At 50.8% G+C, this 27,885-nt stretch overlaps 13 protein-coding genes across 13 annotated transcripts; 9 read left to right on the top strand and 4 right to left on the bottom strand.

Moving 5' to 3' along the window:
* Positions 1 to 1,989: 1,989 nt before the first annotated feature.
* CGGC5_v004591 (uncharacterized protein) lies at positions 1,990 to 3,654 on the top strand (the record flags this gene model as incomplete). The annotated part of the gene is made up of 6 exons (XM_032022044.1): positions 1,990 to 2,359; positions 2,408 to 3,025; positions 3,199 to 3,207; positions 3,266 to 3,391; positions 3,449 to 3,529; positions 3,596 to 3,654. 6 exons carry the CDS (start codon positions 1,990 to 1,992, stop codon positions 3,652 to 3,654), a joined length of 1,263 nt encoding a protein of 420 aa, XP_031881118.1.
* Positions 3,655 to 5,306: 1,652 nt separating this feature from the next.
* CGGC5_v004590 (uncharacterized protein) lies at positions 5,307 to 6,228 on the top strand (the record flags this gene model as incomplete). The annotated part of the gene is made up of 3 exons (XM_032022043.2): positions 5,307 to 5,358; positions 5,433 to 5,458; positions 5,509 to 6,228. The coding sequence occupies 3 exons, from the start codon at positions 5,307 to 5,309 to the stop codon at positions 6,226 to 6,228; spliced, it is 798 nt and encodes a 265-aa protein (XP_031881119.2).
* A 93-nt stretch (positions 6,229 to 6,321) lies between these two features.
* Positions 6,322 to 6,745, top strand: CGGC5_v004589 (uncharacterized protein; the record flags this gene model as incomplete). Its single annotated transcript, XM_032022042.1, has 3 exons — positions 6,322 to 6,414; positions 6,473 to 6,553; positions 6,617 to 6,745. The coding sequence occupies 3 exons, from the start codon at positions 6,322 to 6,324 to the stop codon at positions 6,743 to 6,745; spliced, it is 303 nt and encodes a 100-aa protein (XP_031881120.1).
* Positions 6,746 to 8,474: 1,729 nt separating this feature from the next.
* Positions 8,475 to 10,352, top strand: CGGC5_v004588 (uncharacterized protein; the record flags this gene model as incomplete). Its single annotated transcript, XM_032022040.1, has 6 exons — positions 8,475 to 8,596; positions 8,657 to 9,024; positions 9,080 to 9,828; positions 9,907 to 10,032; positions 10,109 to 10,189; positions 10,239 to 10,352. 6 exons carry the CDS (start codon positions 8,475 to 8,477, stop codon positions 10,350 to 10,352), a joined length of 1,560 nt encoding a protein of 519 aa, XP_031881091.1.
* A 1,555-nt stretch (positions 10,353 to 11,907) lies between these two features.
* CGGC5_v004587 (uncharacterized protein) lies at positions 11,908 to 12,937 on the top strand (the record flags this gene model as incomplete). Its single annotated transcript, XM_032022039.1, has 2 exons — positions 11,908 to 12,013; positions 12,066 to 12,937. 2 exons carry the CDS (start codon positions 11,908 to 11,910, stop codon positions 12,935 to 12,937), a joined length of 978 nt encoding a protein of 325 aa, XP_031881090.1.
* Positions 12,938 to 13,035: 98 nt separating this feature from the next.
* On the top strand, positions 13,036 to 13,419 carry CGGC5_v004586 (uncharacterized protein; the record flags this gene model as incomplete). Its single annotated transcript, XM_032022038.1, has 3 exons — positions 13,036 to 13,128; positions 13,191 to 13,271; positions 13,327 to 13,419. The coding sequence occupies 3 exons, from the start codon at positions 13,036 to 13,038 to the stop codon at positions 13,417 to 13,419; spliced, it is 267 nt and encodes an 88-aa protein (XP_031881093.1).
* A 1,145-nt stretch (positions 13,420 to 14,564) lies between these two features.
* CGGC5_v004585 (uncharacterized protein) lies at positions 14,565 to 16,464 on the top strand (the record flags this gene model as incomplete). The annotated part of the gene is made up of 6 exons (XM_032022037.1): positions 14,565 to 14,704; positions 14,760 to 15,115; positions 15,172 to 15,938; positions 16,010 to 16,135; positions 16,216 to 16,296; positions 16,348 to 16,464. The coding sequence occupies 6 exons, from the start codon at positions 14,565 to 14,567 to the stop codon at positions 16,462 to 16,464; spliced, it is 1,587 nt and encodes a 528-aa protein (XP_031880956.1).
* Positions 16,465 to 16,890: 426 nt separating this feature from the next.
* Positions 16,891 to 18,833, bottom strand: mirB (Siderophore iron transporter mirB; the record flags this gene model as incomplete). Its single annotated transcript, XM_032022036.1, has 4 exons — positions 16,891 to 17,822; positions 17,879 to 18,221; positions 18,270 to 18,540; positions 18,598 to 18,833. 4 exons carry the CDS (start codon positions 18,831 to 18,833, stop codon positions 16,891 to 16,893), a joined length of 1,782 nt encoding a protein of 593 aa, XP_031881027.1.
* A 1,110-nt stretch (positions 18,834 to 19,943) lies between these two features.
* On the bottom strand, positions 19,944 to 21,025 carry DUG3-1 (putative glutamine amidotransferase DUG3; the record flags this gene model as incomplete). The annotated part of the gene is made up of 2 exons (XM_032022035.1): positions 19,944 to 20,887; positions 20,938 to 21,025. 2 exons carry the CDS (start codon positions 21,023 to 21,025, stop codon positions 19,944 to 19,946), a joined length of 1,032 nt encoding a protein of 343 aa, XP_031881026.1.
* Positions 21,026 to 23,147: 2,122 nt separating this feature from the next.
* On the top strand, positions 23,148 to 24,093 carry CGGC5_v004582 (uncharacterized protein; the record flags this gene model as incomplete). Its single annotated transcript, XM_032022034.1, has 2 exons — positions 23,148 to 23,614; positions 23,667 to 24,093. The coding sequence occupies 2 exons, from the start codon at positions 23,148 to 23,150 to the stop codon at positions 24,091 to 24,093; spliced, it is 894 nt and encodes a 297-aa protein (XP_031881025.1).
* Positions 24,094 to 24,285: 192 nt separating this feature from the next.
* On the bottom strand, positions 24,286 to 24,858 carry CGGC5_v004581 (uncharacterized protein; the record flags this gene model as incomplete). Its single annotated transcript, XM_032022033.1, has 1 exon — positions 24,286 to 24,858. The coding sequence occupies one exon, from the start codon at positions 24,856 to 24,858 to the stop codon at positions 24,286 to 24,288; it is 573 nt and encodes a 190-aa protein (XP_031881024.1).
* A 778-nt stretch (positions 24,859 to 25,636) lies between these two features.
* yoaA-1 (putative N-acetyltransferase YoaA) lies at positions 25,637 to 26,221 on the top strand (the record flags this gene model as incomplete). The annotated part of the gene is made up of 1 exon (XM_032022032.1): positions 25,637 to 26,221. The coding sequence occupies one exon, from the start codon at positions 25,637 to 25,639 to the stop codon at positions 26,219 to 26,221; it is 585 nt and encodes a 194-aa protein (XP_031881092.1).
* Positions 26,222 to 26,417: 196 nt separating this feature from the next.
* Positions 26,418 to 27,506, bottom strand: NMRAL1-6 (NmrA-like family domain-containing protein 1; the record flags this gene model as incomplete). The annotated part of the gene is made up of 1 exon (XM_032022031.1): positions 26,418 to 27,506. One exon carries the CDS (start codon positions 27,504 to 27,506, stop codon positions 26,418 to 26,420), a length of 1,089 nt encoding a protein of 362 aa, XP_031881023.1.
* Positions 27,507 to 27,885: the final 379 nt, after the last annotated feature.

The following is a 27,885-nucleotide window of genomic DNA, read 5'->3' as shown; positions in this document are numbered from 1 at the left end:
TTAATTAAATAAATTACTTAATCTTATAAGCTTAGATAAAGTTTTTAATAAAGTTTCTTTTTAAATACATATTATACTAATTAAATTAAATAAAAATAAAAGTATAGTAGTTTTTTTAAAAGAATATAATACATATTTTATATATATAATTAGTTATAATATAATATATAAGTAGTAAAATAGAGAAAGAGAGAAAAAGAGAGTAGTATTAATATATTATATAATAAAGAATATATTAGAAAATAGAGAAAATAAAAGTAATTAATATAATAGTTATTTAGTGTCACGGGCTAGAGCCCGGATTGATATCTGCGGCTTCGCCGGAGCAGTTACCGAGATCCGGCTCCGTTGGACCCACTATTCTGCCGCAGTACGCCGCCTAACCCGGCCTGCTTCACCGCTGTTAGGTGCCTATCCCTGTAAAGTCCTTTCTTCCTTCTTCAGCTTAGAATAGTCAATCGACGGCACCTCTACGTTGAACAAGCCTAGGGGCCAGCCCCTTACATTTAGTAATGATTTATAGATATAAATAGTAATTATATAGTTATTTACTTAAAGTTTATAAATAAAAGTTATAAGTAAAATAATAGTAATTTATAAATATAAATAAATGATTATAATTATTTATTTTATTAAAAATAAAATAAAAAATAGTAATAAAGTAAATTAAAGTTTGAAATAAGAAAATAAATATAACTACTATTAAATTAATAACTTTAATTACTTTATTTATTTATCTATTTATACCCTTTTTATAAACTATTAAAAAAGTATTTCTATTCTCTATTAATAATCTATTTGTATTATCCCCTAAATACATAATTATTATGTTTTATATTTATAAAACTTATATTCTTACTAACTAATAAGTTTTTTATGTTTTTTTATTATAACTAATCAAAAATATTAATTAATTTTAAAAGTAATATTGTGTTACGGTCAGCTATCCGACAGTAGGGTCTGCTAACAGAAGCTGGAGATTGAGACGTAATAACAGTACACTTGGTCGTGGTCTGGGTCATAGGTCGTAGGCTAACAGTAGATCAGATCTTCAGAGGCTAAGGTGATCAGTCTTAGACTCAACAAGTAATTCGCAGTGAAGGTAAGCTGAGAGTATCCTGAGGATGAATACTAAGTTGATTGCTGAAGAGCTATGGAAGTCTGACCATGAGCCAGGCTCAGGTCATACTATATACAAGTTCTGCACAGTATCTCTTGTGGTGGCTATGTAGGATATCCGTGCTATCCAACATATCCATGGATAGCTGGGATAGCGGACATATCCAACATATCCATCTTTGCCCTGTATCCGTGCTGTTCCCGAAGTCACGTGACCTGTACCATAGTTCTTCCTTTCCCGATGGTTCCTGGTTACACCTGTGTTACTGCTTACATATGTTCTGCGTTAGCCGCCGAGATGCCAGGCGGGGCTGTTCCAACGTGTCATGCCTGTCGGGTCGTAACAAGGGAAGTATGAAGCCGTCTTCCACACTAAGGAAATTTCGTAAATGACCGGAGAAGGCCCAAAGCAAAGGCTTGAGGCGTAAAGTCGTAGTAATTCGAAATCCGAAAATGGTCCCACATGGAACAGACGGGGTTCAGGCACGTCGATCGCAAATGCCACATATCTGACGACGCATCTGACCTCACTGAAAGGTTCCGGTGTTCCCAAAATCAGGAATTGAACTGTATATCATACTCATCAAAACGATTTGAAGACGCAAAGCAGGTTACGTGATGGGTTGCGCTGGACTCAGGCAAAAAGGGGTTGATGCCTCAGCCACCCTTCCCACCACAAAAACCTGCTCGGGACCTGCGTTGCCAACTCAGCAACAACTTATCTCCCACAGACGTTTATCCTACAACAGAAAGCTTCTTTTCCTCTTTCGCAACACTGTTGTATCTCAACCAACGACACTCGATTGACCCATCACCATCAGTGTTATTTATCGAGTTCCGGAAAGCATTCCATCACGCCGACATACGAAGATGACAGGCCCATCTAATGCCTACATTGACCATGGCCCTGCCACTTTGATCTCGGAAGAAATCGCTGACATCCCCATCAACGCTTCTGCTTGTTTGGCGCAAGGCCAGCAAGACTTGCCATACAGGTGGGAAGTGGAGGAGCAGAACAGGAACATCTCCCCAAACTCCATGATCCCTCAATCAGTCGCAGATGCTTTCAACGCGCAGAACCTTATGTACCAGAAAATTCCGGTCCTCCTTCCACAGCAGCCGTTCGAACGCTACTCGGAAAACGACAACGGCGCGGCAATCTTTGCTGTCGAGTTTGAGAGTCTTTTCGACGCGGAAGCCAACTCGGAGAGGAAGCTGCAGATTTTGCACATTGCATGCGGTAAGTTATGTTGTCCAAAGCAGCCTGCTATCGCTAACCTTCGCTAAGACAAAGTCATCCGATACCGTCGCCATGATGGCTATCGTCTGTTTCCACCCGAGGACTTCTACGAGTACCTACTCCAGAACGAGCCTGACCGCGACGAGACCACGCCGATTGCGACGCGTTGTGCTAAATGGTTTCATTCCATGACCCCTAGCGATGCCGATCTTCGCATTGATGAGCTCCTTGAGCTTCGCAAGTCGCTGACCACTCCGAGCCCTGCTGATTTGAGACACGTGAACTTCCCGAAGCAGACGGCTCCGGCCAGCAAGGGGAAGGCAAAAGCGTCCGAGATCACCGATCATCAGCACCCCCTCATTGCGCGCGAAATGGCCAAGTCTGCGACCATGGGCTATCGCAGCCTCATTCATAGCATGGAGCATTTTGACGAACTAGAAGAGGCGTACGACAACCACATTCGAAAGGATGTGTTGGAGAGCCCTGCTGAGACCGACGCGACCTGGCCTGTGTCGCAAGAGATGCAGTATGGCTACATTGGCCAGGCCTTTGTAGCCATCTTTGACACGGCCAGCTTTGCCGAGAAGACTGCCGCGCTGGCAAAGCAAGCTCGAATCGACGAAACCAATGCCGCCACCCAGGAGACGCCGGCAGAATGCCAGACGGGTGCATCCAAGAAGCGCAAGCTTGACCACGGCGGGCCCGCTGCCACGAAGCGACTTGAAAAGCTCAACACTACCGAGGCGACCCTTGCCGACCCGAAGAGCACCCCTCAGAAACAGCTAAGGGCCATCATACACTACGACCTCACAGACTTCGAGGCTGAACTGGTCTGCTAGAAGCTACTCGTAAGTAGGACAATGTGGAAACACCTTCGGATACCACTGCTAACTGATTTACCTTTAGCGTCAGGCTCAGAAGCAGCAAGAAGGGTTCACAATGAAGGCACCTTGGGGTGGCAAGACAGCCCGCGTCTGGGAAAATTACGACTCTTTCGCAGAGCGCTGGAATCAGATTTGTTTAATGTTGAAGGTACGTGCTTTTCGACTAGCCGGCTGCCAGCCAATTGTATTGATCATTGTTGAATAGACAAACAAGCAACTCCTCAATTCGCTAGTCCAAGCGGATTGATTTGCGCGAATGGCGTCGGCTCCCTTGACAGAGCTGAAGGTATGTTGTCTCACAGACTCCTTGCATCAGGCTTCTCTTCAAACGCTGATATCTTTCGTTCACAAGGCCAAAGCAAGCAATCGCGTGCTCAATGCGAAGCGCGACGAAGAGAGTCGTGTTGGTAGACGAGTCATCAAAAGCAGTAAGGCCGGCATGGTGGAACAGTAGACGAGTACTTAGATTAAGGTGGTAGATGGTACGAGATTGGATCCAGAGCGCATGTCATAGATTATGTTTGGATCAAAGGACGAGGATCATTGGCCTTTTTCATACACCGCGCCGAAACAGACCCGTCGGGAAAGCGAGCAGAAACAAACGGCGCAGCAACATGTGCGAAAGACATGGGGCTTTGCTTTTCGTTTCTGGAACCAAGAGACCCTTCCTCCCTGAATACGAGGATTAATCGGAGATTTTTCAAGGAGCATACAGCAGATAGGCGTCGTTCTTTCCATCGGCGAGTATTGCTATGAAACACGTTTGGAAGCGTGGATTCTGAATCTTTACTTGCCTACTTAGCGATGAAATCGTTATATGCCAGAATGAAACTCCATGGTCAAGGAGATCGATTGTTCCTTTACCACACTATGAACCAGGCCTACAGTGGCCTCGTCTACACAGCAAAGCACCTCATATCCGGGTTCTCCTACTGCGTCTAATCTCGACGACCCTTTGGCAACACCCCTTACGCGCATCTTGCTGAAGTAGATCCCAAGCCATTCATGTCTGACCGTTTATTGTTAGATCAGCTTGGGCCTTTCCTATCCATGATAATAAACTTGGGATCAACCGACGATTTGGTGTTTGACTGGATCTTGCTGGGATGGCTGATGGCCAGATCACGACAGGATGAACCTGCGGACTCCCCGAAAAGGCCAGAGGGCACCAAGGCACCGCAGCTTCACTTTCATACACCCTTTACCTGTTGATGTATTCTCGGGGGCCAAGATCAGGGCGCCTTAGTCACGAAGGGCTGCGTCGCGTGGTCGGGACCCACCCACACTGGCCTGAGGTGGTCTCCTTTTGTTGTTGTTATATTTAACGCCGTGGCGGCAAGGGCGCGGCCGCCCTTACGGCCGACCTCCCGAGGGGTATATGGCGTGGAGGGCCGCCGGAGGTGGTCTCCTTGACAACCCACCTCTCACCTCTCTTTTGCTTTCTTCCAACTACCAAACTTCACACGCACAGATTGACTCGTATCAAAGATTTCCCTTGCAGCTTCGTAAACGCAAGAGTCCACCTCTGCTAAATTAGCAGAAACCATCGTTTATCCCCTTCCTTCTGTCCGCTTCCACACCAGCTTCGATGTGTCCTGAGAACCGTTAATTTCGACGCGTGGTCATCTTACACATCCGCAACAAGAGGATGATGTCGCGCCATGTGAAGTCTCGGTCGGTAGACGACCCGCGCTTCCGAGAGACTTGGGGCAAGGGATTGCAGCCTCTCTCGGACAAGTTGAAAGTTCAGCGGGAGATGCTTCTAGGTGGGTTGGCTTAATTGTTCAATTACAATCAATGACGCATGTACTGGCAAGGATCGCCGCAGAAGAGCAGATGTGAATTGGAACGAAAACGCCAACTATCCTTGGGATAGACTTGGCGTCAACGCAGCCAATTTGGGTGGCAGTCAACCTATGCTACCAAACTTCATCGACCCTTCCCTGACTACAACCACGGGGAGCTTGGAGCAGGGGTTCGAACAGGAATGCCAGCTCCTCCAACCACCTGGGTCTAGCTTTGCGGATGTATTAGCTTTTGAAGCCGACTACGTTCGTCTCTTCATGAACGAGACTCCGTCGTCTGAGAAGAAAGAAATACTTCACATTGTCTGCGGTAAATCATCCGATTCCCGTGGGGGAGACTAGAGATGTATCACACGACAAAGGATTTCTAACTCTCAGGATCAGATCGAGTGCTGCCCTACCGAGCTCAAGTACCCCACGCATCTTTCCACCTCAGAGCTTTTACGACATTCTGCTCCAGAACGAAGTAGATCTTGAAAACATCACTTTCCCTGTGAAGCGCTGTGTGGCTTGGTTCCACACCTTGACTATCGAGCAGGCCGACAATTGCATCGAACGCGTCCTGAAAGCTCGCGATAATGTGGGCCGAGAGCGAAGCGACCTTGAAGACCAACCTCGACCGACTGCGCCACCCAAGCGATCGAGAAAAACAAAGTCTGCCTCCATTGTTGATCACCAACATCCGCTCTTGTCGGAAGAGCTGACTAAGGAGCCCACCATGACGTTCCGAAAGATCATCGGAAGCTCGGAGGAGTTCTTAGAGCTCTCGGATGCATACATCACTCACATCAGACATGAGAAATCGAGCAATGCCGAGGATGCAGACCCCACATGGCCCTCCACCACGCAGGAGGAATTGGCATACGTAGAACAGGCTGTCATGGCAATCTACGATGTCAGTGACTTTGTCGAGAAAACATCTGCGCTGGAGAAAAAAGCGCGTATCGACAGCTCGACGTCGCAACAACAGACCAACGACGGCGAAGATGAACCACGTCCTTCCAAGAAGCGGAAGCTGACCGATAAAGCGGCCTGCGAGACCCCTACAATGGGAAAGAAGATTCCAAAGCTCAATCCCGTCGAGGCAGCTCTCACAGCCTCAAGCAAGTCGCCTAAAGAGCAGCTCAAGGCTATTCTCCGTCATGAACTGAAAGACATCGAGGCGGAATACTTGGGCTAGAAACTCTTGGTAAGGTTGACAGCGCCGAATGAAGACAGCCCACTAATGATACCATTGCAGTATACCGCCAAGGGAAACCAGCAGGGATTCACAATGAAGGCTCCGTGGGGAGGCGACACTGCGTACGCCTGGGAGAAGTATGACTCCTTCGCAGATAGATGGCGCGAGATTTGCCGCGGCCTCAAAGTTGGTTCTCCGTCAACCACATGCGTTTGAATCTCGCATGGACAGCTTATTCTTGCAGACAAACAAACTGCTCATTCATTCGGCCTTACGCCCAGACAACGTGGCACGACTGACTGCGGCCCCACAAGCCGAACAGAAGGTACGCCACACTTGCTCAGCTTCGGAAACAAGCCTTTTATGGCTTTGCTAACCATTGACGTAGACAAAGACGGACAATCGCCGCCTGAATGCCAAGAGAGACGAGGAGAGTCGCTTAGGCCGGGAATGGCAAAACATCACGAAGAAGAAGGCTGCCGCACTAGACGTGGTGGACGAGCATATGGAAGACTAAAGTTGCCGTACGCCCAGCGCCAGGCTGAAGCCTCTGTATTACGTATTCATACCCTGCGCAGGATCAGAAAATCTGGCGTATTAGTTGGATGAGATATGAAATTGGGGCCCCTTCCACATCACGAGTCGCGTCGTATTTTTGAGGATACAATTCATCATATGTCCCCTTTGTCACTACTTTGGCTTTTGCAAACTTGATCTTGGAAGCTCTCACTTTAGGGAGCCAAACACATCAACGAAGCTGGAACTCGTTTACCATAGATGGCCATTGCCATTTTGAGTTTGACTAACGATTGCTCCGTTGAAACAACCTCGGGAGTTTCTACAAATTATTTCAGCAGAAGCAACAGCTTGGTCATTTCCGGCTTTGGGCGCGGTTGTTTGAAAGCCACTCATAATCATCCCTGGACTGATGAACCCCCCTGAGCATAGTTTTGTACTGAGGGAGATGATAGACCCTGTTTCATCACCGCTCCTGTGAAATAATCAATATCCAGACTGCGCAGTGCCCAACCAACGAGCAGCACATCCAACCAGGGGCCCTTATATTTCTTGTCATAAGCATGTCACAATAAATCCCTATTCTTCCAACGGTACTAACAGCGTCCAATTTACAGAAAATCAAGCTGATCAACTACTGCGTGCTACACCCGCAGAGCGCGTAAATGCGCCGGATTGCGGTACTGAGAGCGGAGCTGGAAGTAAACCTCCCGGATGCCTTCCCACCTGGCTTCTGTTTCTCTCAAATGGAAGGAATTCCTACGGTGTAAGCATGGAAACCAAGGACGACAGGCGCCGGCTTGACGCCAAGCGTGATGAAGGGAGTCGATTAATGTTGAATGGCAGAGGCTCAACGGGTCTTCCGAACAGAATGAGACTGCCGAAGTCTACTTATCAAGAGAAATCCAAAGCAAAAGAACTCGATCAAGACACGATCGAGGGCTCATTGACCACGTTCAATGCACCTCTGATCCCTGTTGTGAAAGCAAAGATGTCGAAACACGTAAACCGTTGGACTTTCTTTATTATCAGCAAAGGATTATCCCTACGCATTGTAATATAACAAGTTTGAACAAGGGTTTTGATTTACTTACAAGGCTTTCTCTACGTGGAACAATCGCCGTTCAAGGGCGGCATAACTGATGATGGACACGAATATCGCGTTTTGGCATAACTCTGCCGTAGGCGACTTCCCAAACGAGGTTATCATTCACGTTCTAATAGTGTTGATTTACAATCATCTGAATGTTTCATTTAAGCCTTGAACCTATTTATTTGGTGTTGTTGTGACTTTCTTCAGCTTGCAATCCAATGGGAGCGTGCTCTCCGGCCGAGGCCTCGGCCACTAGAACTGGCCTGGCCTGACAACACGACATGTCTTCTGGTCATAAAGCTCGCGCAGACGGTAATGTCGAGTCTAAAAGGAGAGATAAGTTCAAGAAGCATACTTCACGGCCTTTGGGAAGCATTAGATGTGGCTGAGCGGTGGTTCCGCCACCCGGCAATTCTCGTCTCCCACAGTGCCTGAGACTGTGTTCACACCCACACCCGCTTCGTCGCCCAGGGAAACCCCAGCAACCATTCTTCCCCCTTCCCAACTTCCCAACTTCTTTCCACAACGCGGACTGGGATCAAGGTTTTGGTCATCTTTTATAGCTAGCCGTCTCAGGTCTTATTTTGAACTCTTCTTGATCATTGCCTCCACGCCCCAAAGACATCGCGAGAACAAAATGTCGCGGCAGATCAACCACGAAGCTTTGAATGCATCCTCGCTGGCCGTCCATGTCTCATCGAGCCCGGACGACGCTTATCGCACTAGTGCAACTCTGAATGGAGTGGATGCCTTAGATCTGTGAGTTCGATACGTGGTTTCTTCCACAATCGCATGCAAAACCGACTGACGAGTTTGTAGTGGGCGTGGCGACGGCCTTCTCGCCGACAATTATATTCATGGGCTCCTTGACTTGAACGACCAGCAGGCTATAGACGGCGAGGGAGTCTATCAAGACCCAAATATGCCTGAGAGGGTCCAGTTATGCCCCCAGTTCTCCTTCCCGTTTGCTGATGCGGGCCAAGCTGGCAGAGCCGAAGTGGCACCCGACCTTGCTGCCCGAGAGTCGCCCGACTTACCCCTTTTTGACCTATACGGTGACCCTGGTGGTCTGCAACATCACAACGGCAGTTGTGCAGAGTTCGACGCTTTCTCTCGTCGCTTAGAACAGCTACAGAGCGATCAGACCTCTTTAGAGACGAAGAAGTTGATGTTCTCTGTGATTGTTGGTATGTTCGACGCGAGATTGACGCGTACAGTGGACGCCATCTGACATGTAAACAGACAAAATCCTCCCATATCGATATGGCGACGGTGTACGTTCTTTCCCCTGCGTGGCGTTCTACGAAACGCTTTTTTACAACGAGGCGAGCCGTGATGTCAAGAAGTTCGGTGCAGAGTGTGCCGCCTGGTTTGGCCAACTGACAGTGGAGGAGGCCGACCACTACTCGGCAACAATCACTGAATATCACCAATCCTTGCGCTCGGCTGTCTCTACCTGCCAGCAGAAGGTTACAGCGAGCGGGAAGAAGAAGACGCGGAAGTCAGCCAAGACCTCTCGTGTCACTGACCATCAGAATCAATTGCTCAAAACCGAACTTGAGAAGCCCCTGACAATTGGGTACGATGCGCTGATCGACGACCTCGAGGAGGCTTCGATTTTGGATAGGGCGTATTTGCAGCACTTGCGCCAAACCTCCACGGCCCACGTTGAGGATCCTTCTTGGCCCTCGACAAAGGAAAAGCGCCGCGCGTATGTGAAGCAGATGTGCGAGGCCATTTGCGACATGCGAGACTTTCAGGAGAAAAAGGACGCGTTGGGAAAGTTGACGAAGCTGGAGGCCAAGCACGGCAACACCAATGAAGCCGATGCCAGCGATGAGGCTGGTTCCTCACGCAAGCGAAAGCTGGGCCAAGAGATGCCGAAGAAGATCCCAGGGCTTAGCACATTCGATGCTGTATACGTGGATCCGAGAAGTACTCCCGCTCACCTACTCCGAACGGTAACCCGATGTGATATCAAGAACATCGAGGTAGAGCTGCTGAGCTAGAAACTCCTGGTAAGCACACATCCTTGTTGTTTATAACAAGGTTGTGCTAACAGACGACAGCGTATCGCGATATCTTGCCAGGATGGATGGGAATTGAAGCTTCGCTGGAGTGGAGATGGCTGCCCAGGATGGGAACGGTATGACACCTTTGAGGAGCGATGGGATCAAATCTGCTTCAACATGCGGGTAAGTTGGCTCTTTTCTTTCTTTTACTTCCTTCATGCCACTCGGCCGCCCTATGCTAACGCCAACTTCCGCAAAGCATCATAAGGTCACCATTCACTCTGCTTTACGAGGAGATTGGTTGAGCAGACTCGCAGCTGGCCCTGTTGGAGAGCGAAAGGTATGTGACTTTACATTTCTTATTACTTGACTATGTCTGATCCTTCTAGATGAAACTGGGAAACAAGTCCGTCAATAGCACCCGCGATGTGCAAAATGAGCTCGGTCGCGCGGAGCTGAAGCGTCAGAAGACCGGTGCGAGACCCCAGTCTAAGGCCAAATGAGCCGTGTGAAGACATGACGAGACATTTGCACCTGGGATAACTGATATGAACCGCGTTTCCTTTGGGGCTTCTACGTTGTTAAGGGGCTATGGGGTTGTCTCAGCAGTAGGGTTCTGGTAGCATTCGACACTACAGTCATGGGAGTGGCTTTGTCGCCATAGCTCCAATTACAATGATTTGATATACCAGAGCAAATTCACTGGGAAACAAATGAGCATCCACCTGCAATTTCAGGTGACGAGCGTGGCGTACTCAACGGGATACGCGAGGTAGAAATATGCAATGTGGTTTTTCACGACGTACACGGACGATAGTCATACCAATAGTTGATAATATCCGTTCTTGAATCCGATCAGATTACTCGCAACATTCTCTTCCTAGGAGGAGATGAGCTGTGTTTATCTATGCCTGATAACTATTTAGTCAGGAGAGCGGATCAAAGCACATTTCCGTTCTCTGTTTGTCCTTGCTCGGATAAACGGGCGTTGGATCTGCTATGGTTCCTAAAGTATCACCTCCAGTTTGGAAGACATGAAACGAAGCATTGTGCACATCTGAATTCCTTGAACGCTATGTTGTTTCTGTCATGGTAGTCGGAACAAATTGACTTTCGAATCGTAAAAGACCTGAGCCTATGCAGGGAGACGCCTGTGAGCCCGAGATTGGATCTCGAAATATTTGCGAAGAGCAAGCTTCAGGGCCAATCGAAATCATTGGACGCGGGTGGCTCCTTATCGCCCACGCCACGACCCTGACTTCTCACACAGTGCCTCACGCCGTGTGCACACTCACCCATACTCTTGCCCACCGACACCCTCGCAACCACTCTCCCACCTTCCATCCTAACTTCCACAAGTCCCCAAACACCGATCTCAATGGCGATTTGCAGTTTCTTGAATTCTTCCTCCTGACACCTGACAGATCACAGTCTCCTCGACGCAAAGCCTCTGGTGAAGATAGTTTACCCCCTTTCCGAGTGTAAGCTTTGATTGTGTTAAGTCTTCATCCCTCGTCGTCGGCGTCTCCTATTGCAGTCCTCCTAGACTTCTCCATTCTTAAACCCCTCTACCTCGCCACGCCGGAAGTCCTGCACGTTAGGAATCCCACTTTGGTCATATCGATTGCCATACGCCCTTCTAGCGCGTCATGTTCGACCTTTTCGAGAATATTTCCGCGATGACCCCGGGCTCTTACACGAGTTCGTTCTTGAGTACGCAAAACAACGCGTCAGAGACGCAAACCGCGAGCGCTAGATATAGCATCGGAAGGTCTCCTTCGTGAGTGAAAACACCACGTTCAGAATGAAAAGTCATCTAACCTTTACTCTAGGGCTGATATCCCGAGAGGCAGCGATTCCATCGACGAGGAATAGGATAATCTCGTCCCTGGTAGCGCGGATCTAGGTGAACATGCCGACTGCGCACATCGTGAACAAGCCCATAACGACATACACTTCCCGTCAAGAACCCATGATTCCTGCTTGGACGTCCCTTGTTTCTCCTCGGAGCCAAACTACTACGGTGGCCATGCTGCTGAAGCATTGCCTGCCAGCGGAATGTTCCAAGATAGCGTGAACAACGCTTTCACCCACGACTTGGAGCTTTTGAAGTCTCCCACCGCTCCGCTAAGCGATAAGAAGCGCATTCTCGACGTTCTTTGCGGTACGCCTGCTTTCGTAGTGCTCGTTGGGATGACAGGCTAACGAATCGCCAGACAAGGTGTTTCCCTATCGACTCCATAACGGCGATCGGAGCTTTCCACCGATCGAGTTCTACTTCTACTTGCTATATAACTCGCTGAACCAGGATTTTGAGTGGCCTCTCGCATTCCGTTGCGTGACCTACTTTGATCAGTCGTCCGCAGCTACAGTGGACAACGTCATCCAGGATCTCGTCAGCTCCGGAGACGCTATTGTGGCTTCAGGTGTGCTCACCGAATCTTTTGGGCAGTCCAAGCCTCCTCAGAAGCATGCACGCTCTCGAAGTGGCTCGGCCATGACAAATCACGCAGGCGTGAACAACAACGAGCCTGAAGAGTTTCTTGCGCCTCCTCCGAAGAGGGCCAGGGCAATTTCAATTGTCAGAGAGGTTCCTGTCGACCACAAACAATTGATTGCTACCGAACTTGACAAACCTTGCTCGTTCACTTACCGCAAGCTTATCAGTAGCATAGATCACTCCACGAACGTCGAGAAGGCCTACTACCGCCATGCTCGTAAAGATGCACCTGATGCCGCCGATGATCACACCTGGCCAGACACTCGAGACAAAATGTTTGCGTACATTCAGCAGGCAGTCGAAGCCATCTTAGACACATCCAACTTCCACGAGAAGGACATTGCTTTACAGAAAGCACGGGCTTGGGAAGCTTATGAGGTCACAAAGAAAGTTGTCGAAGATGAAATGAACACATTGGCAGCACAACCGTCCCGTAAAAGGAAGAGACAGACCGAGATTCCGAAAAAGCCCTCTCCAATGACGAAGCTCGAGACGACTTACGCCGATCCGAGAAGCAGCCCCTCGAAGCTTCTTCAAGCTGCCGTACACCACGAATTGAGGGACATTGAGGTCGAGATTATTAGCTAGGAGCTAATGGTAAGTTGCGCTTGATTTTGAATCGCGTTGAAATCTTGCTGGTCACTCTTTGATAGCGTTCGGCCACGAGTGTCCAGGCTGGAAACACTATGAAGCCAAACTGGGCTAGCAGCGGTACTCCGAAATGGGAGCAATACCCATCATTCGCATCTCGCTGGGATGCCGTCTGCGATAACCTTCGGGTAAGCCTTTCCGCACAGTCCTATTGTCTAATTTGTAGTTGCTAATCTGTCTTTGCTCTCAGCATCACAAGGTGATTGTTCACTCTTTGTTTCGCCAGAACTGGGGAGATCGATTGACGGCCGCCCCAGCTGGCGAAAGAAAGGTAAGGCATCATTGCTTTGTTGGTGGTAAATATTCTGACGGTGCTTCTGCAACAGCTTAAACTCGGCAACAAGGCCATCAATGCGAAGCGCGATGTACAGAATCGCGTTGGCCGCGAGACGCTTCGCCGCGAAGAGCAGGCCTCTTAGACAAGCAAGAGAGACATGGAAAAGGAAAGACGGCGTTTGATTTGAAGTCTTTGGTATTGACGACTCAGCAAGATGTCATGCTAAAAGATCGACAGGGCAGACACGCCCATGCCCGACAGCCGCTGATTGGTCCCCACTAGATTGGAAAAGGCGCGCGCCTGGTTTGTAACTTGCTCGACATTTTGATTATTCGGGGAAGATTATTTAAGTACCGCCGCTAAGAATATCTAATGCCAATGGATCGTCCCTTACTTTGCCTCTAAAGCTCCGGTGACGAGTCACAGACGTCGGTCAGTCTTGTGCATTGGGCCTGTGAACTTGTAAACGATTCGATCGTGGCTCTTGATCAGGTCGTTGTTCTTGTCTCCCACACATATATCAACACCTTGTGTGTTCCGTTTCTTGCGATATGATCATATCTACCGCGTAGACTACGTGCCCGTCGTCGGTGGTAGACGCTCCTTCAAGAGTCCGCTTCGGGCAACGAAAAGGGGGCCCCTTGACAGCCAATCGACCTCCTGATGGGCCGTCTCCTGTGCCTTCTGTGGATACATCCGCGGTAGACCAAGTAACCACTTGGAGATAGTGTTCCGGGAGACTGTAGAAGTGGCCTCAGGGTGATGCGACGCTGCTCATGGTGGGAAGTATGTCGACAATGATCTTCAGCGTGCTGCGATGAAGCGCCGGGAGCTGACTTTTGCATCGTGACTTGCTACCATCATTCGGGTTGAGAATATTACTTAAGTAAGGTAAGCAGTCTTGATGAGCTGCGTGCACATATGAACCATCCGAATATATTCGTTTACCCGTCATGGGAGCAGGGCGCGACGTCCACAACTGTTCTCACACAGTGCCTAAGGCTCAACCCCGACTCCTAAATAAACATCGCCACACCCTCCCCAGCAACGACTGAGGAACTACATCCACACTTCCTGAGCGCACCTTCTACCTTCTTCACTTTTCAAAATCTCGTCGGCTGCCCATTTTTCTTCGCCTTCACATCAAATTCCCATCCACCTCAACCTACTCTACTTCCTTCTGCGTATCCAACCCCTATTCTCATCCGCATCTCAGACATCCCGACAACTTTGACAAAACTCCCGAAAGCACACCTCTCTACTAATCGGCAGAATTGAGATCACAAGATGTCGCTCCAGTCGACGTGGGAGTCCCATCCTCTCGGGGATATGGATCATGAAGCACAGTTTGACTGGCCGTGGATTTCCCAAGATCAAAATGCCAACCCAAACACCGACCCCTTTCTTTTGGGTCTTCTATCTACCGAGTGAGATAATGAAGCTCCCGCACAGCCTTTCACGCGATTACTGACGCATCAATAGAGATGGAAACGCGTGGATTACTAATGATCTGCCGCTGCTTCTCGATCAACGCGCTGGCGCAGACGCGCAAGTCGCGTCAGTGTGCACGAGAAACAACAATCTTGAGCTCTTCGACCCGAGCCTACATGATTCGTCGCCTCAGCCGACTGGTAGTGCTCTAATTCCAGCTTCGATTCCTACGTGCGCGGCTCCGTTGCCGACCGATGACGTTGGCCGCAACAACTACGTCCCCCAAAAATTGCACAACGACGGATCAAGCGAGAATGCAGAGGACCTATTGCTCGTCTTCCTGGATGAAGTCATGGATGAGCAGACTTCTTTGGAAGTGAAGAAGGTCGTCTTCGGCGTAATTGTCGGTATGTCATCATCATGGCCAAGAAACACCACTTATGTCCCTCTAACAAGCTCCCAGATAAGGTATTCCCCTACCGATCCAATGACGGCTCGCGAGCCTTTCCATCCGTGGACTTCTACGACACACTTCTCCATAATGAACCCAACCCCGACATCCGCCGAATTGGAAGAGATGTTGCCTTCTGGCTTAGCAATATGTCCACCGATATCGTGGATCACTACGTGAAAGTCATCACCGAATACAACAACACATTGAAGGCGGCATCCCCAGAGGGTCCGCAGCAGCCCGGGCTTGTCAAGCCATTAAAGCGCTCTGGCAAGGCTAAGCAGATCACCGACCACCAAGATGTGCTTCTCAAGAATGAACTTCAAACCGCACTCACGTTCGCGTACCGCGGTATCATTGACGATATCGACCAGGCGGTGGCGCTGGGAAAAGCTTACGAGCATCACTTCCGTCAGGAGTCGACGCCTCGCGAGGATGACCCGACTTGGCCAACCACGAGAAAGAAACGGCAAGCGTACGTTAAGCAGATGTACGAAGCAATCGTGGATACCAGTTGCTTCCAAGAGAAGACCGACGCATTGCGAAAGAAGGCCCAATTGGACTCGAAGCAAGACGGCCTCGACGTTGTTCGTAGCACCACAGGCGAAACCGTAAACAAGCCGGGCCCGTACTTGAAGCGTAAGCATGGACAGGAAAAGACTAGAAAGATCCCTGGGATCTCTCACACAGACTCCATCTACGTCAATCCCGACAGCACACCGGCTGATCTCCTACGAGCCGCTGCTCGCTGTGACCTCTCGGATGTCGAGGTCGAGCTCGTCTGTTAGAAGCTTTTGGTAAGTGCTAACTACTACTTGATGCTGGTAGCCAAATCTAACGCATGGAACAGAACTCTGCCATGGACTGTCAGGAGGGATGGGAGCTGAGGCTCCGCTGGACTGGGGACAGCTGCCCTAAATGGGAGCGATTCGACAGCTTTGCGGATCGCTGGGAGAAGATGTGCTTCAATATGCAGGTGAGCAAAATGGCATAACATGGCCTGATTCTTGAACGTCAAATACTGGAGACCGACTGACACACGAATCTCATGAATAGAACCACAAGGTCATGCTGCACTCTGCGCTTCGAGGAGATTGGACACATAGACTTGCTGCTGGCCCCGCCGCCGAGCGAAAGGTAACTCGCGTTCCCATACATCTGCGATTCCTTGACTGACTTGCCTCGCAGCTCAAAATCAACAACAAGCAACTGAATGCCACCCGCGATATCCAAAACCAAGTCGGAAGGGAGAGCATCAAGCGCAGGAAGCTTGCGGAGAAAGCTCCTGACCACATTGAAGAATGAAAAGCAGTCGGAATTGTACCAGACTCGCATAGCCACTCATGGAACGGTTTGGCTTGACGCGAACGAAAGCGTTTGTGGGCGTCTTAGTGAAACCATCTGCTCCGGTTGCGATAGTTGGTTCTGTCACATTGTCATACGGCGCAATAGCGATAAACGTTGGAGAAACGGCATGGGGCAAACGTCGGCGTTTGGATGAGGTGCTGAAAGGGCCTGCCTTATTTCTTTGGTCCTTGTTACATGGCATACGGTATGGAACGTATATCCCACGCAAGGAGCAAGGAGCATACAATAGGACTCGTATATAGACGAGGCATGGTTCTATGGTGATGCGTGATGATAAGAACGGGAAATCACCTTCTTGGAATGGTCTTGCAAATAAAAGATTGATTAATACTGAGGTGTTCTTCCTATTGATTGCTAGCAGGCCTAGAAGACCAGTCCCTTTGTTTGAGTCATCTTCTTGAGGTTATAGTTCTTGATCATGAACATGGCCACAAATCCAAAGATCATAACTGACGTGCCGGCAGCCAGCATTCTTGTCTGTGCATACCCATACGCGTTTTGAATCGCGATGCGCTCATCGCTGCCGACGGGATAGCTCAATTGCGTGTCGAGGTCCCCGTAAATGTCAGCCACACTGTCCAAAGCAGACGCAGGAAGGTACCGTTCCAAGGCACTATCAAAAGTGTTTGTCCAGATTGCGGCCGACACAGTATTACCCACGGAACCACCGATGTTGCCGCACACACTCAGCAGAGCAAGGGCTGCGGCGACATGCTGGTGGTCAACGGCAGCGAGAATAGCGACCTGCATGCAAAGGATGAAGACACTTCCGCCAATGGAGGTGAAGATCTGGCACATAACAAGATATCCAACGCTTTGGCCAGGCCGGCGGAAGTAGATCATCAGGCCCTGGCCGAAGGTGTAGAGCGGGACCGCCACGAAAAGGAGCCACCTGAAACGGCCGGTCTTGGAGATGGAGAATCCAACGATAAAGAGCAAAACGCCAGAGACAACGTCGAAGGTATTGCTGATGTACCCTGCCTCTGAAACGGAGACGTCGTTCACGACCTGGAGAAAGGATGTGAAGTAGCTATTCCAGCAGTAGTATGCGACCTGGTAAGTGATGTCGAGGACACAGGCACCCATGACGGTTCGATCGGCAAAGAATTTGAACTTCAAAAAGGGTACCGGGGCGAAAAAAAGCTCGTTGAGAAGGAAGAGTCCAAGAACGACGAAGCCGGTGACGATCATCGCAATGATGTAACCGGAGGACCAGCCATCAGGAGCAGTGCTGGCAAGAGAGAACGGGAGAAGGAAAGTGACGAGGCCACAGGCAAACAGAACGACTCCGAGGACTATAGAGTAGTAAGTTAGTCCAGTGTAGCGCTGGCGCGCAATCCTTGATACATACCATCAAATTCCACAAGCGCCCACCAGATGTTCTGCAAGAACGACCGACCACTCGGTTCACGGACCAAGACACCTCTCTTCTTGGCCTTGTGGATGTTCCACTTGAGAATGCCATACAGAGGAGCGGCAACGACAGGCAAAACGATGGAGAAGCATCCAAAGCCCCAGCGCCAGTTGACGTTATCAAGGAAGCCTTCAGCGGACTTCGGTCCAGCGAAAGCGGTGATGATGTAGGGAGACGAAGTGAAGGCGAAGGCCAGACCTCGGTTCTTCAGGTTTGTGGAGTCGGCCGTGATGACATCGATGCTGTAGGTAAGGCCGGACCACCCAAGTTGCCAGAACACCTGAGTTCAGGTTAGCATCATCGTGGGGCAACTTTGGACGGCTCTTACGGTAGCTGCGCAGTAGGTAGCCAGATTCTGACTGCCAGCCAGCAGAATCATTCCGAGAGTAGCGAAGATGACCATGAGGAGGAAGCCTTCAGCTCTGCCCCAAAGATCCAAGATCTTGGCCAAAGGGATATACACCGAGGCCGTCATTGCGCTTGAAACGATATCGATGACGGGGAGCAGGGAGTGCGACTCGAAATCGCTGGCTGCATACGGCGTCAAGCTGTACAGGACCGAGCTCTGGAATCCGTTGGTAAGGTAGAGCAACCACATGCTAGATTTGTGTTAGATCATCGCTCAGATGAGAAAAAGGGTGTGCCAAGATTCCTACAAGATGAAGATGGCAACCAGCGACTCTTTGCCCCAGGTCAGAGACAAAGCTTGCGCCAGCTTGACACCATGCTGCACATTCTCGCTGGGAAGATCTTCGACGATCTTTTCGTCAGGGATATCAGCGGCTTCCCTAACAGCGGCATCGTCCACTGGTTCGGGAGCCGCGACAATCTCGTCTTCGGTATTGGCACGCTTGCGGCCGAGGGCCTCTTGAAGTTTCGAAAACACTGCCATTGTTGCGCGGAGGGACGACGGACAGAGAACAACAGACCATGTGTCTCACAAGGAGCAGGCAAGTCAGATATAATAAGTGAGTGCCAGGCAGACGAAGAACTTTTGCGCCACCGTCTCTCAACCCACCTCGGGACGCCAACCATGCATCTTGAGCCTAGCGCTTTACGTAAAGGACCGTCGACCCACGCGCATTCCTTCAACACCACGAATGATGAGGGGACGCCATCCGAACATCGCGGTCGAGAAGCACCGAAATCGTCTAGTGCTTGGCGCGACCCGAGGACACGGGAAGGGAAGACGATCCTTCGGGTCGGGTAGGGGCCCGTTTGCGGGTCCTCAACATGCTTGGCGATGCCTCCGATGCCGGGTTCCCGACTTCAGAAGGGTGGATGGTGGGAGCATCGTGAAGCGAGCACCAATCAGAGGAGATGGCATCATCTGATTAGATTGATTGATAAGGGATAGTGAACGCGCAGACTCTGACACGCGTTGCCAATCCTGGTATCGCGGCCGGGAAGACTACCACGTTTGCAGTTAGCTTGGGGCGCGACTGAGCACTTTCTTAGGTCTGGATGTCTTGATGGAAAGCTTTTTGCGCTATTGGATTCCATTTCGCGTCGAGCCGACCTATTGAGCGGGTTTCTGTCTCCATAAATATTCGCTAAACATGCTGGCTGCGGACGTATGATTCGTGGACGCTGCCGGACTTTGGGCTGGGAATAGGCTTGGTATGGTGCTGGGTGGTGCTGGGGACGCAAGACAAGCTTCCGGAGCAGTGTTCCGACTTGCGTGATGTGAAGTCCCCGCGGAAGTGCTGCATGTCAAAGGCACGACAGTCCTGGCCATCAGCCCTACACAACATGAATATTGCGCGACTTCATGGGATTGGCCTGCAGAGGATGAGATGCGGTTGTGGAAGAACCCACGCCAGCGTTTGGAATCAGCCCGTGAGCCAGCCTCTCGGCGCACGCGAGTTCAGGTAACGGAGTGAAAACGGAGTGAAACAACATCCAGAGCTACTGGATGCGAAAGGAAAGAAAACAATCATGGAATTGGCCACAACGTGCGCCCTATGTGGGAGCTAGTACTAGTCTGTCATTATGCGCCATTTTACATGTTTACCACCTTCAGACGGATGTTCTCGTCGACTAAAACCATTTGGGACGGCTCAACCAGGTCCCACTCATCTTGATTGAGGGTGCTGGGCTCGCTGGCCACGATGGCATGGCGGCCATGATCATCCTTCGCATAGAGACCCCTCTCTTCGTCAAGACTACCATCACCCTTGGTGTCGTCCGGATGCCCAGTGTACTTTCTGTTCATGGTGGAACCTGCCTTCATAGAGTAGTATAGACTCGGAGCCTCTACACCGGCTGGACTAGCGTATCTCAGAGCAACCATCTCAGACCCAGAATTGATGACCAGATTTAGGGTGTTTTCGACTTTGGAGTTGCCCGCAAACTCTTTCTGCATATTCTCGACCATAACGATTGTTTTCCTCATCGCTTCCGCCAACTGATGAACGCCATACAGTGACGTCCAGCCCCCCTCTTCTCCGCAGAGCATGAACATGTACAGGGCTCCCAAGTGCTCAGCATCCGTGGTGCCAAGAATCGCCGTCTGATACCTCAGTGGGAGATACTGCAGAAGCGGTGTTCGGATCGAGGCGAAAGCGCCTACAATGCCGTTGTGCGCGAAGAGATGCCGTCCGAAGGTGAACGGGTGGCAGTTGGTCTGCACCACGGGCGTGAGCCCGGGTGCAGCTCGGACGTGGGCAATGATCGCTGTCGTGCTGGTGCCGCGGGCAATGCTCTGGAGAACAAGATCGTTCATGGGTGGGCGAATATTAGTGTACACGATAGGCCGGAGTAACTCTTTCCCACGGCCGTGTTCTCCGGTCGCGAACTCTCGCTCGACTGTTGAGAACCATCCCACCCCAAAGCCATCCATGTTGCTGAATGCATTTGGAGAGCCGGTGTCACTGGCAGCGGACACGGCCATGGACTTTTGTGGGTCAAATGAAGTATGACCGGATGGCAAGAAGTGCTCATCGACTGATCTTGTTAACATGTTTTCCGGCCCTCAATCTGAAAGCTGAACTCACCTTGCTTCACAACGGCATGACGGGGTCTGAGGATTAGATCCTCAAGGAGCTGAGGCTCATCTCCCAAATACGCGAACCAGCGGCACATGTTGACATTCAAGGAGTCTCTGTCACTCGATAGACAAAGTAATTCGAAAGAGTCTCTTTTGCTGTGTATTCGATTATAATCGGAAATTCCGCTGCTATTGCATCGGGAAACTGAGGGAAGTCCCCAGACCGCCCCTCTCTTCCATATGTCATTCACGCTCGGGCTTGAGGCTTGTCTCACTAGCCATGCGAGGAGACGCTGACGTCACGCACGTTAAAGTTCGAGTACCGCCTGTCACTTACTCACATAGATCTGACTCCAAATTCTGATCATTCAGCGTCGGTGTTCGTTCGCTGACTTTGTCCAAGAATACGGATGATTGAAAGACGACATGTTGTGAGGTGTAATTTCGTCAGGTGGTAGTGTAAGAACCTAACATATTGGGGGAAGAATCGGTTTGCGACGTTTCCAGGGCAATAAGCAGTATTTACAGCAAAGCGACGAGATGAGATGTAATTAAAAGCAATTTGAGTGGCAAGAACGACATTTGTCGTTTCTTGCAGTTGGAGTATGATGGCTTCTCGCGACGCATGCTGACTCTGGCCCCGCCCCGGCCCGGAACTCTGATCCTTCCGGTACACGACGGAGCCGAAGCTTTGACAGCTGGGAATGCCCGCGTTGCGCTTAGCGACCGTACTTTGAAGGATTCCAGGACACTTAAACAGAGAAAGACAAACACCTTGGGGTGTTACGGCGGCTAAGCGCCAACCTCGCCCCTAGGTTGCAATTGTTGGCTTGCGGACAACATCCGATGCTGACTGGCCGGGACCACCCGCTAAGGGCAGCCACAAAGGCTTAGCTAAGGACCGGAGCCTGTTGTCATGGTGGTTTGTTTCAAAGCGCGCATCGCCACATGCTCGAGCCTGAGGTCCTTTCAGAAGTATGCCTTGGTGGCTGGCCGTTTGTTTTGTTCGGAGTTGAGCAAGTGAGAATGAATGGCCTTGTTCATTCAAAGGGACTTCGGCGAGGTCTATGACGTAGGAGATCGATGATGACGGGCACCCAGTTGAACTGGGGACGCAGTGGCACGGCAAAATCGCGAGCTCCATCCTGAGGAACTCATGGGGTCTTGTAGATGAAGCATCCAGGCTCTTTCAGCCTCAACACTGAGTGATGGGACAAGACCATATCTCACTCGGGCGGCCGCTAAATGTTGCGGACTTGTCATCGCACATGAAGTGAACAGGGCTGTTTTGCCTCATTCGGACGCTGTCACGGACCAAGGCCTTACTGTGGGGACCAAGAAACCAGCTAGAAACCATTTCAAAGCAAGAGAGAAGGGGAAGGATCATCAGAAACTTAACGGCGCAAGAATCTAACCATTATTTGGTACTTTTGTGGAGAGTATCGGTGGAAGACTGACACGATTCATCCTGCAGACGGGCGGCATTGGCCCAAAACAAACTGGCGGGAGAATCGGTCGGCCACTGCTGAAATTGGGGGGCGTTTGAGGCAGCACAATTATGGTTACTCGTGAAGCTTACTTTGCCCCAAAAAGCGCTAGACTCGGCCAAGGGTCCGGATCCTGCGCGCCCAAAAGCAACCCATCTTTGGCGCCGATCTCATCCCACGCAGCTCGTCCATTGGACCACGAGGTCACTTCGGCGGCTGAGTCTCTTCCAGGGGCAGTGCCTTGCTTTGCCCTCATTGCTTGCCTTCCCTCCGAATATTGCACTTTCTGCTGCCAGCACCCGATGCTATTCCAAGATGTTATCGTTATTACGTCGTGAGACTAGGTAGGTCCCAGCCAGCCTCCCACCCGTTTGCCGCCAGCCCTACCGGCCCAGACGGTGGATGGAACGGGCTGGCGTCCAGATTGTGTCTTAGACTTGTGTAGCTTAGCTAGCACATCTATTGCTTACAGCCCCCTCGCGACCCCCTGATCCGCGCGATGGCACGTCTTGTCAATCCTTCAAGTCACTTTCTCCTGCTCTCCCGCCGTCTCTTCTGTCCTTTCTCTTTGTCAATCCCTCTCCGGTCTACAAGGACCTCAAACATTTCTGCCTGCTCTTCCTTGTCACTGTCAACCCGCCCCGGAGTACCCGGGTAAATCACCCTTCAATTTAAGCATCTCCCTTCCCACCTCCAAATCTCAGACGGCCGCTCTTTTCTTGTGTTTGAGATGGCATCTCTGCATCCGCACGACCACTTTTACTCAGGCAGAACAAGCGGTTACAGCAGCCACTCCGTGTCGCCCGAAGCCGAGAAGATGCTCAAGAACCCGAACGGCTCTCCGGGCCCCGAGTCCGGTGCCATTCCCGATGGACTGGAAGTGAATCAGGGCATGGATTTCAACAATGCGCCCCAGCCGTATTATCCCCAGTCGCAGCACCAGCCCGCGCCGTACTATGACCACCATGCGACGTCGCCTCAGACGCAGTACACGCAAACAACCTACACGAATAACCACACTCCCGTCGGCGTGCCACCTGCAGGGGAGAAGGGCGACCCGCGTGATGGGAGGATATGCGGCCTGCGCAAACCTACCTTCTTCTTGATGCTTGTGTCCCTCTTCCTCCTCTGCGCTCTGATCGCGGTCGCCGGTGCCCTTGGAGCTGTTGTAGCCCAGAAGAATTCAGAGCTGGCAAAGTACGTGTCGTCTGTTTTCCGTCCATTATTACAGGAACTAACGTTGTCGCAGAGCCACGGCATCTGCAGCCGCCGGATCATCCAGCACATCGACACCCTCCGGAACAGCCAATGCCGTCCTCGACCTCAGTAAACCCGCCCCTACTGACACGGCTGTCAAGAAGGGTGAATGCGGCACTAGCTCAAGCAAGCCGACATGGGAAGTCCCAGGAACGAATCTCACCTTCGAGAAGGATTGCGGCAGCGACTACATCTACAACGACATTGGCAAGGTGCCGACCACAAACATCGAGGAGTGCATCCGACTCTGTGCTGTCTTCAACGTTAATAAGCAAACTGAGCTCGGTCGCTGCGCCGGCATTGTTTATCTCTACAAGGATGATCAGGGCAACGACGACCCGTATTGCTGGTTGAAGTACACCAAGAACACCAACCAGATCTTGTCAAAGGACTACACGGAGTCGGCATGGATTGTATAGCGCAGACGCTTGCTCATGAGATGATGACGATGTTTCTAGACTGTATTATACCCTTTTGCATCAGCGAACGAATAATTGAAGATGATCTGAATGCCCCGCCTCGTTCATTCACGATGCGATCGCCAGCACTTAACCTCCGGCTTTTCCCACGGCTCGTCTAGACCAGGTGAACCACGACAATGTTTGCGCACCTCAATTCGACCCTCCCCCGAGGAAGAAGACGCGCTTGAATGCAAACATGTTTTTAAATGTGCAAAATTCCGGCGCACTCAACTCAAAGCTCTTGGGCATCTCCTCAAAATGGCTGAGTAGGAGAGCCTCGAGCTCTCGGTTCTGCTCATCTGTCAGATGTCGGAGCAAGTATGCAACGCTGAGGTGAAAGCCATATCCGTCATGTATCGGGTGCCGGATGTTTAGCTTGTCTGCAAGCCTGTTCCGCAGGCATCTGAGTCGCTCCGTCTCGGCCGGCGTGCGCCCGTCAAGCCGGACGCCGATGCCGATTTCCAGTGGGTCAAAACCCCTCACCGTCATCTTGTACGGGGGCGCATGCTCATCCCCGAGATCAAATGCAACCAGAGCTTTCTCAAACTTGGAGTTGCACTCCTCAAGAGGGGCATCGAGAGATAGATTAGATGGCCAGTATCCAGGTTTCCGAACTTGATCACACACGCCTTCGAAGACTGTCATGTGGAAGCTCGTCGGTGGTAGGAGGGTGATCAAAGAGGCGAACTTGCTGGCTGCGAGCTTGTCGCAGAGCGCCTGCATTGAGGCGTAGAGAGGATCGGACGGGGGAAAGATGGCAGATGATGGTGTTTCCTGGGAAGGCCTGGACCGCCCCGTCGGGAGCGAACTTGCTGGGAACCCCGGCCGGGTACTGAGGACGTTCGACGTGGGGTTGCAGGTGAGCCATGATGTGTCTGCGGCCTTGTATGTTTGTTCGCAACAATATGGTACCCTGATAATGCAAAGTCAAGATGGCTGCCTATTAGCTGAGAAAATTGAGGGAAGACAATGTCGAAGCCGTGTTTGTTGTTGCATCCTCCGGTTGATGGGCAGCTGCCCACGTGGGCAAATCATACACGCACCACACGCTGTGGCTGCTGCATGTGGCTGGAGCAGTACCAAGGAAGCTTGTGTGGCATCGGTCTTGCTGACTACTGACACCGCCGTGTCTCGGGGCCTAGCTGTCAAGACCCCTCCGGGCCTCGATGGGAGGCCGGCGCCGATTGAGGGGAACGATGACGGGTGATTCCTAACTAACTTAGGAATCTTATGGCCCATAAGGTGCTATTCTTATACAGGGGCTGATAAGCAACGTTGCGTGCTGACTATGTTATCGCCTACAGCGGAACTTTTGTATGAAGAGTCATTTGATGACACATATTAAACCACAAGAAACCCTCCGCCGAATGACTGTTCTCTCGCGTCTTTTAAAGAGAAAAGGTCAAAACCTCCATCATTGTTGTGCAAAGGCAACTACTTTTGAACTTACGACAACTCACCTCAGGGCGAAGATTTCGGTCACATCGGCTTGGCATGCAACATGGCGTCCCCGTCTGATCTGCCCACGCCCATTCTCACCCTCTCAAAAAGCATCCTCCGACCGTATCACCCTTCAGATGCACCATCCGTGGCCAAAGCAGCAAACTCCAAGGCCGTCGTCGTTCATCTACGCAACCAGTTTCCGCACCCATACACCCTCGCCGACGCCGAGAGTTGGATCTCAATGAACCAGACACCTCCGTACCGCAGCTGGGTCATCATCTGCCCCACATCGGGCCGAGCCATGGGTAGCATCGGTATCATTCCCGGCAAAGACGTGTATTTGCGGGGTTATGAGTTGGGATACTGGCTGGGTGAGGAATTTTGGGGGCAAAAAATCATGAGCGAGTTGGTTCCTGCGTTCGTAAAGTGGATGTTCGACGGGATGGGTGAGGAAAAGGCCGAGGTTGAGAGGCTATGGGCTGGCGTGTTTTCTGAGAACAAGGCGAGCCAGGCCTTGCTGCAGAAGAGCGGGTTTCAGCTTGAGGGCAGGCTTAGGAAGGCGGTGTTCAAAAACGGTGTCTTGATGGACGAGATGGTGTATGCCGTAGTCAGGGATGACTTGACCGCCCTTGGCTCAACATGAAACAAAGAGACATCGCCTTATCATGATTCGGCAGCATCGAATATGTTTATGTATGATTTAGGGACTTTTATTGATACGTCTTCATGCTCGTAAGAATGCTGATAGAGAGTGATTTGCGAAGTAATGACACGAACTCAACTGGCCTGTTATTGCTTCATATGGCGCTCCTACAGGCTTGGGCTTTCTGAGCTTTCGCCTAGGTAGAGAACCGGCCAGTGACCGCTTTGGCGGTTGGCTTCTTCTCGAACGCGCTCCAGTCGTACCGCTTCAGCGACTCCTCGACACTCAGAAGTTCCTTCTTGTCCTCATCAGTCAATAGATCCATTCCTTCCACGATCGTAATTCCTTCCCACTTTGGGGGATAATGATCGTGGAGCCATTGGAAGAACTTCCATTGAGATAGCTGCTCTTGCGCCATGGAACCCCAAAGCTCAACGTAGCTTTCAGGGGAAATCTGCAATGCGGCAGTCGCTCCCTCCTCCGGGGCGAGGCCGGTAGCTCGCCCCCAGGCGGCGAGGTATGAAACCATGGTCAGAGTTTCCACGTTGCATCGAACAAAGGAACCCGGAGGTGGTGGGCTCTTCACCAGTCTTCGAACGAAGATGCCCCCGTTGATTGCAGGATCCCCAACACATGGGTATGGCGTACTGGGCGGCGTCGGGTACAAGGTGACATACTTCTTGGCGCTTGGCTTGAATTCAGTTAGTCCATGTCTTGATGATTTGAAGTGGATAGTTCTACTAACGACGTAGATGGGCTTGAAGATGTCGTAGAGCAATGCGTTGTTGGCGAAGACGGTGAAAACGGCAAATGTTGTCTTGGCGGCAAGGTCGGGCATTTCCTGCGTGACATACGTGACAATGCGTCCCTTCCCTTCAAGATGAGGACAGATTGCCTCTCCGTTGGTAATCATGCTTGTGTGAGGACCGGCACTGAACACGAGCCTCTGAAGAGACTGGTTCTTGGCTGCCGCACGTGCAATCTTCTGGCCCTGGGCGAACTCCAGCTCCAGAGACTTCTCATCTCCCAATTCGAAGAACGTCTCGTAGTAATCGGTGAATGCAAAAATTGCCGTGGCGCTTTGAAAAGCCTTCTCGAGACTTTCTTCGTCATTGAGATTTGCAGAAACGACTTCGACGCCTTTCGCGGAGAGTGCCTTTGCCTTTTCGCTTGAGGTGTTTCTTGTGGTACCTCTCACCTTCCACCCTGCTTCGTTAAGAAAGGCGTTGACAACTCCTCCACCCTGACCACCAGTTGCGCCAATGACCACAATGAGATTAGACATGTTTATAAATGTTAAGATGGCACAAAAGAGATTTTCAGTTTGTTCATGAGTAGGCTGATGGGCTCTGTGAGTCATGTATTATGTGGCATCGCGTCCTCTTTATATCTATGGGGAGCTGTAATGAAACTGGCGATTCCAAAAAGATTTGGCTCTACGATTGGTACACAAGACATCAATCAGAACACCAACCGGTAGGTGGAATCCGCCATTCGGCTAACTAAGCTGGTTCGGACTTCTGAATTCGCCGATATATTCACACAATGTGTACTGTAGCTGACGTAGTGCTAGGAAAGAATAATGAACCACGTGTACTTCGACTGTATGTTGTAGATGTGACTTTCGGCAGAGGAATGGTGCACGTGGTATCGGCACTCGGCAA

The sequence above is a fragment of the Colletotrichum fructicola genome, assembly GCF_000319635.2.
Source record: "Colletotrichum fructicola Nara gc5 chromosome Unknown KSG_Nara_v1_contig02, whole genome shotgun sequence".
Lineage (NCBI taxonomy): Eukaryota > Fungi > Ascomycota > Sordariomycetes > Glomerellales > Glomerellaceae > Colletotrichum > Colletotrichum fructicola.
This window is presented reverse-complemented; position numbering and strand designations above follow the sequence as displayed.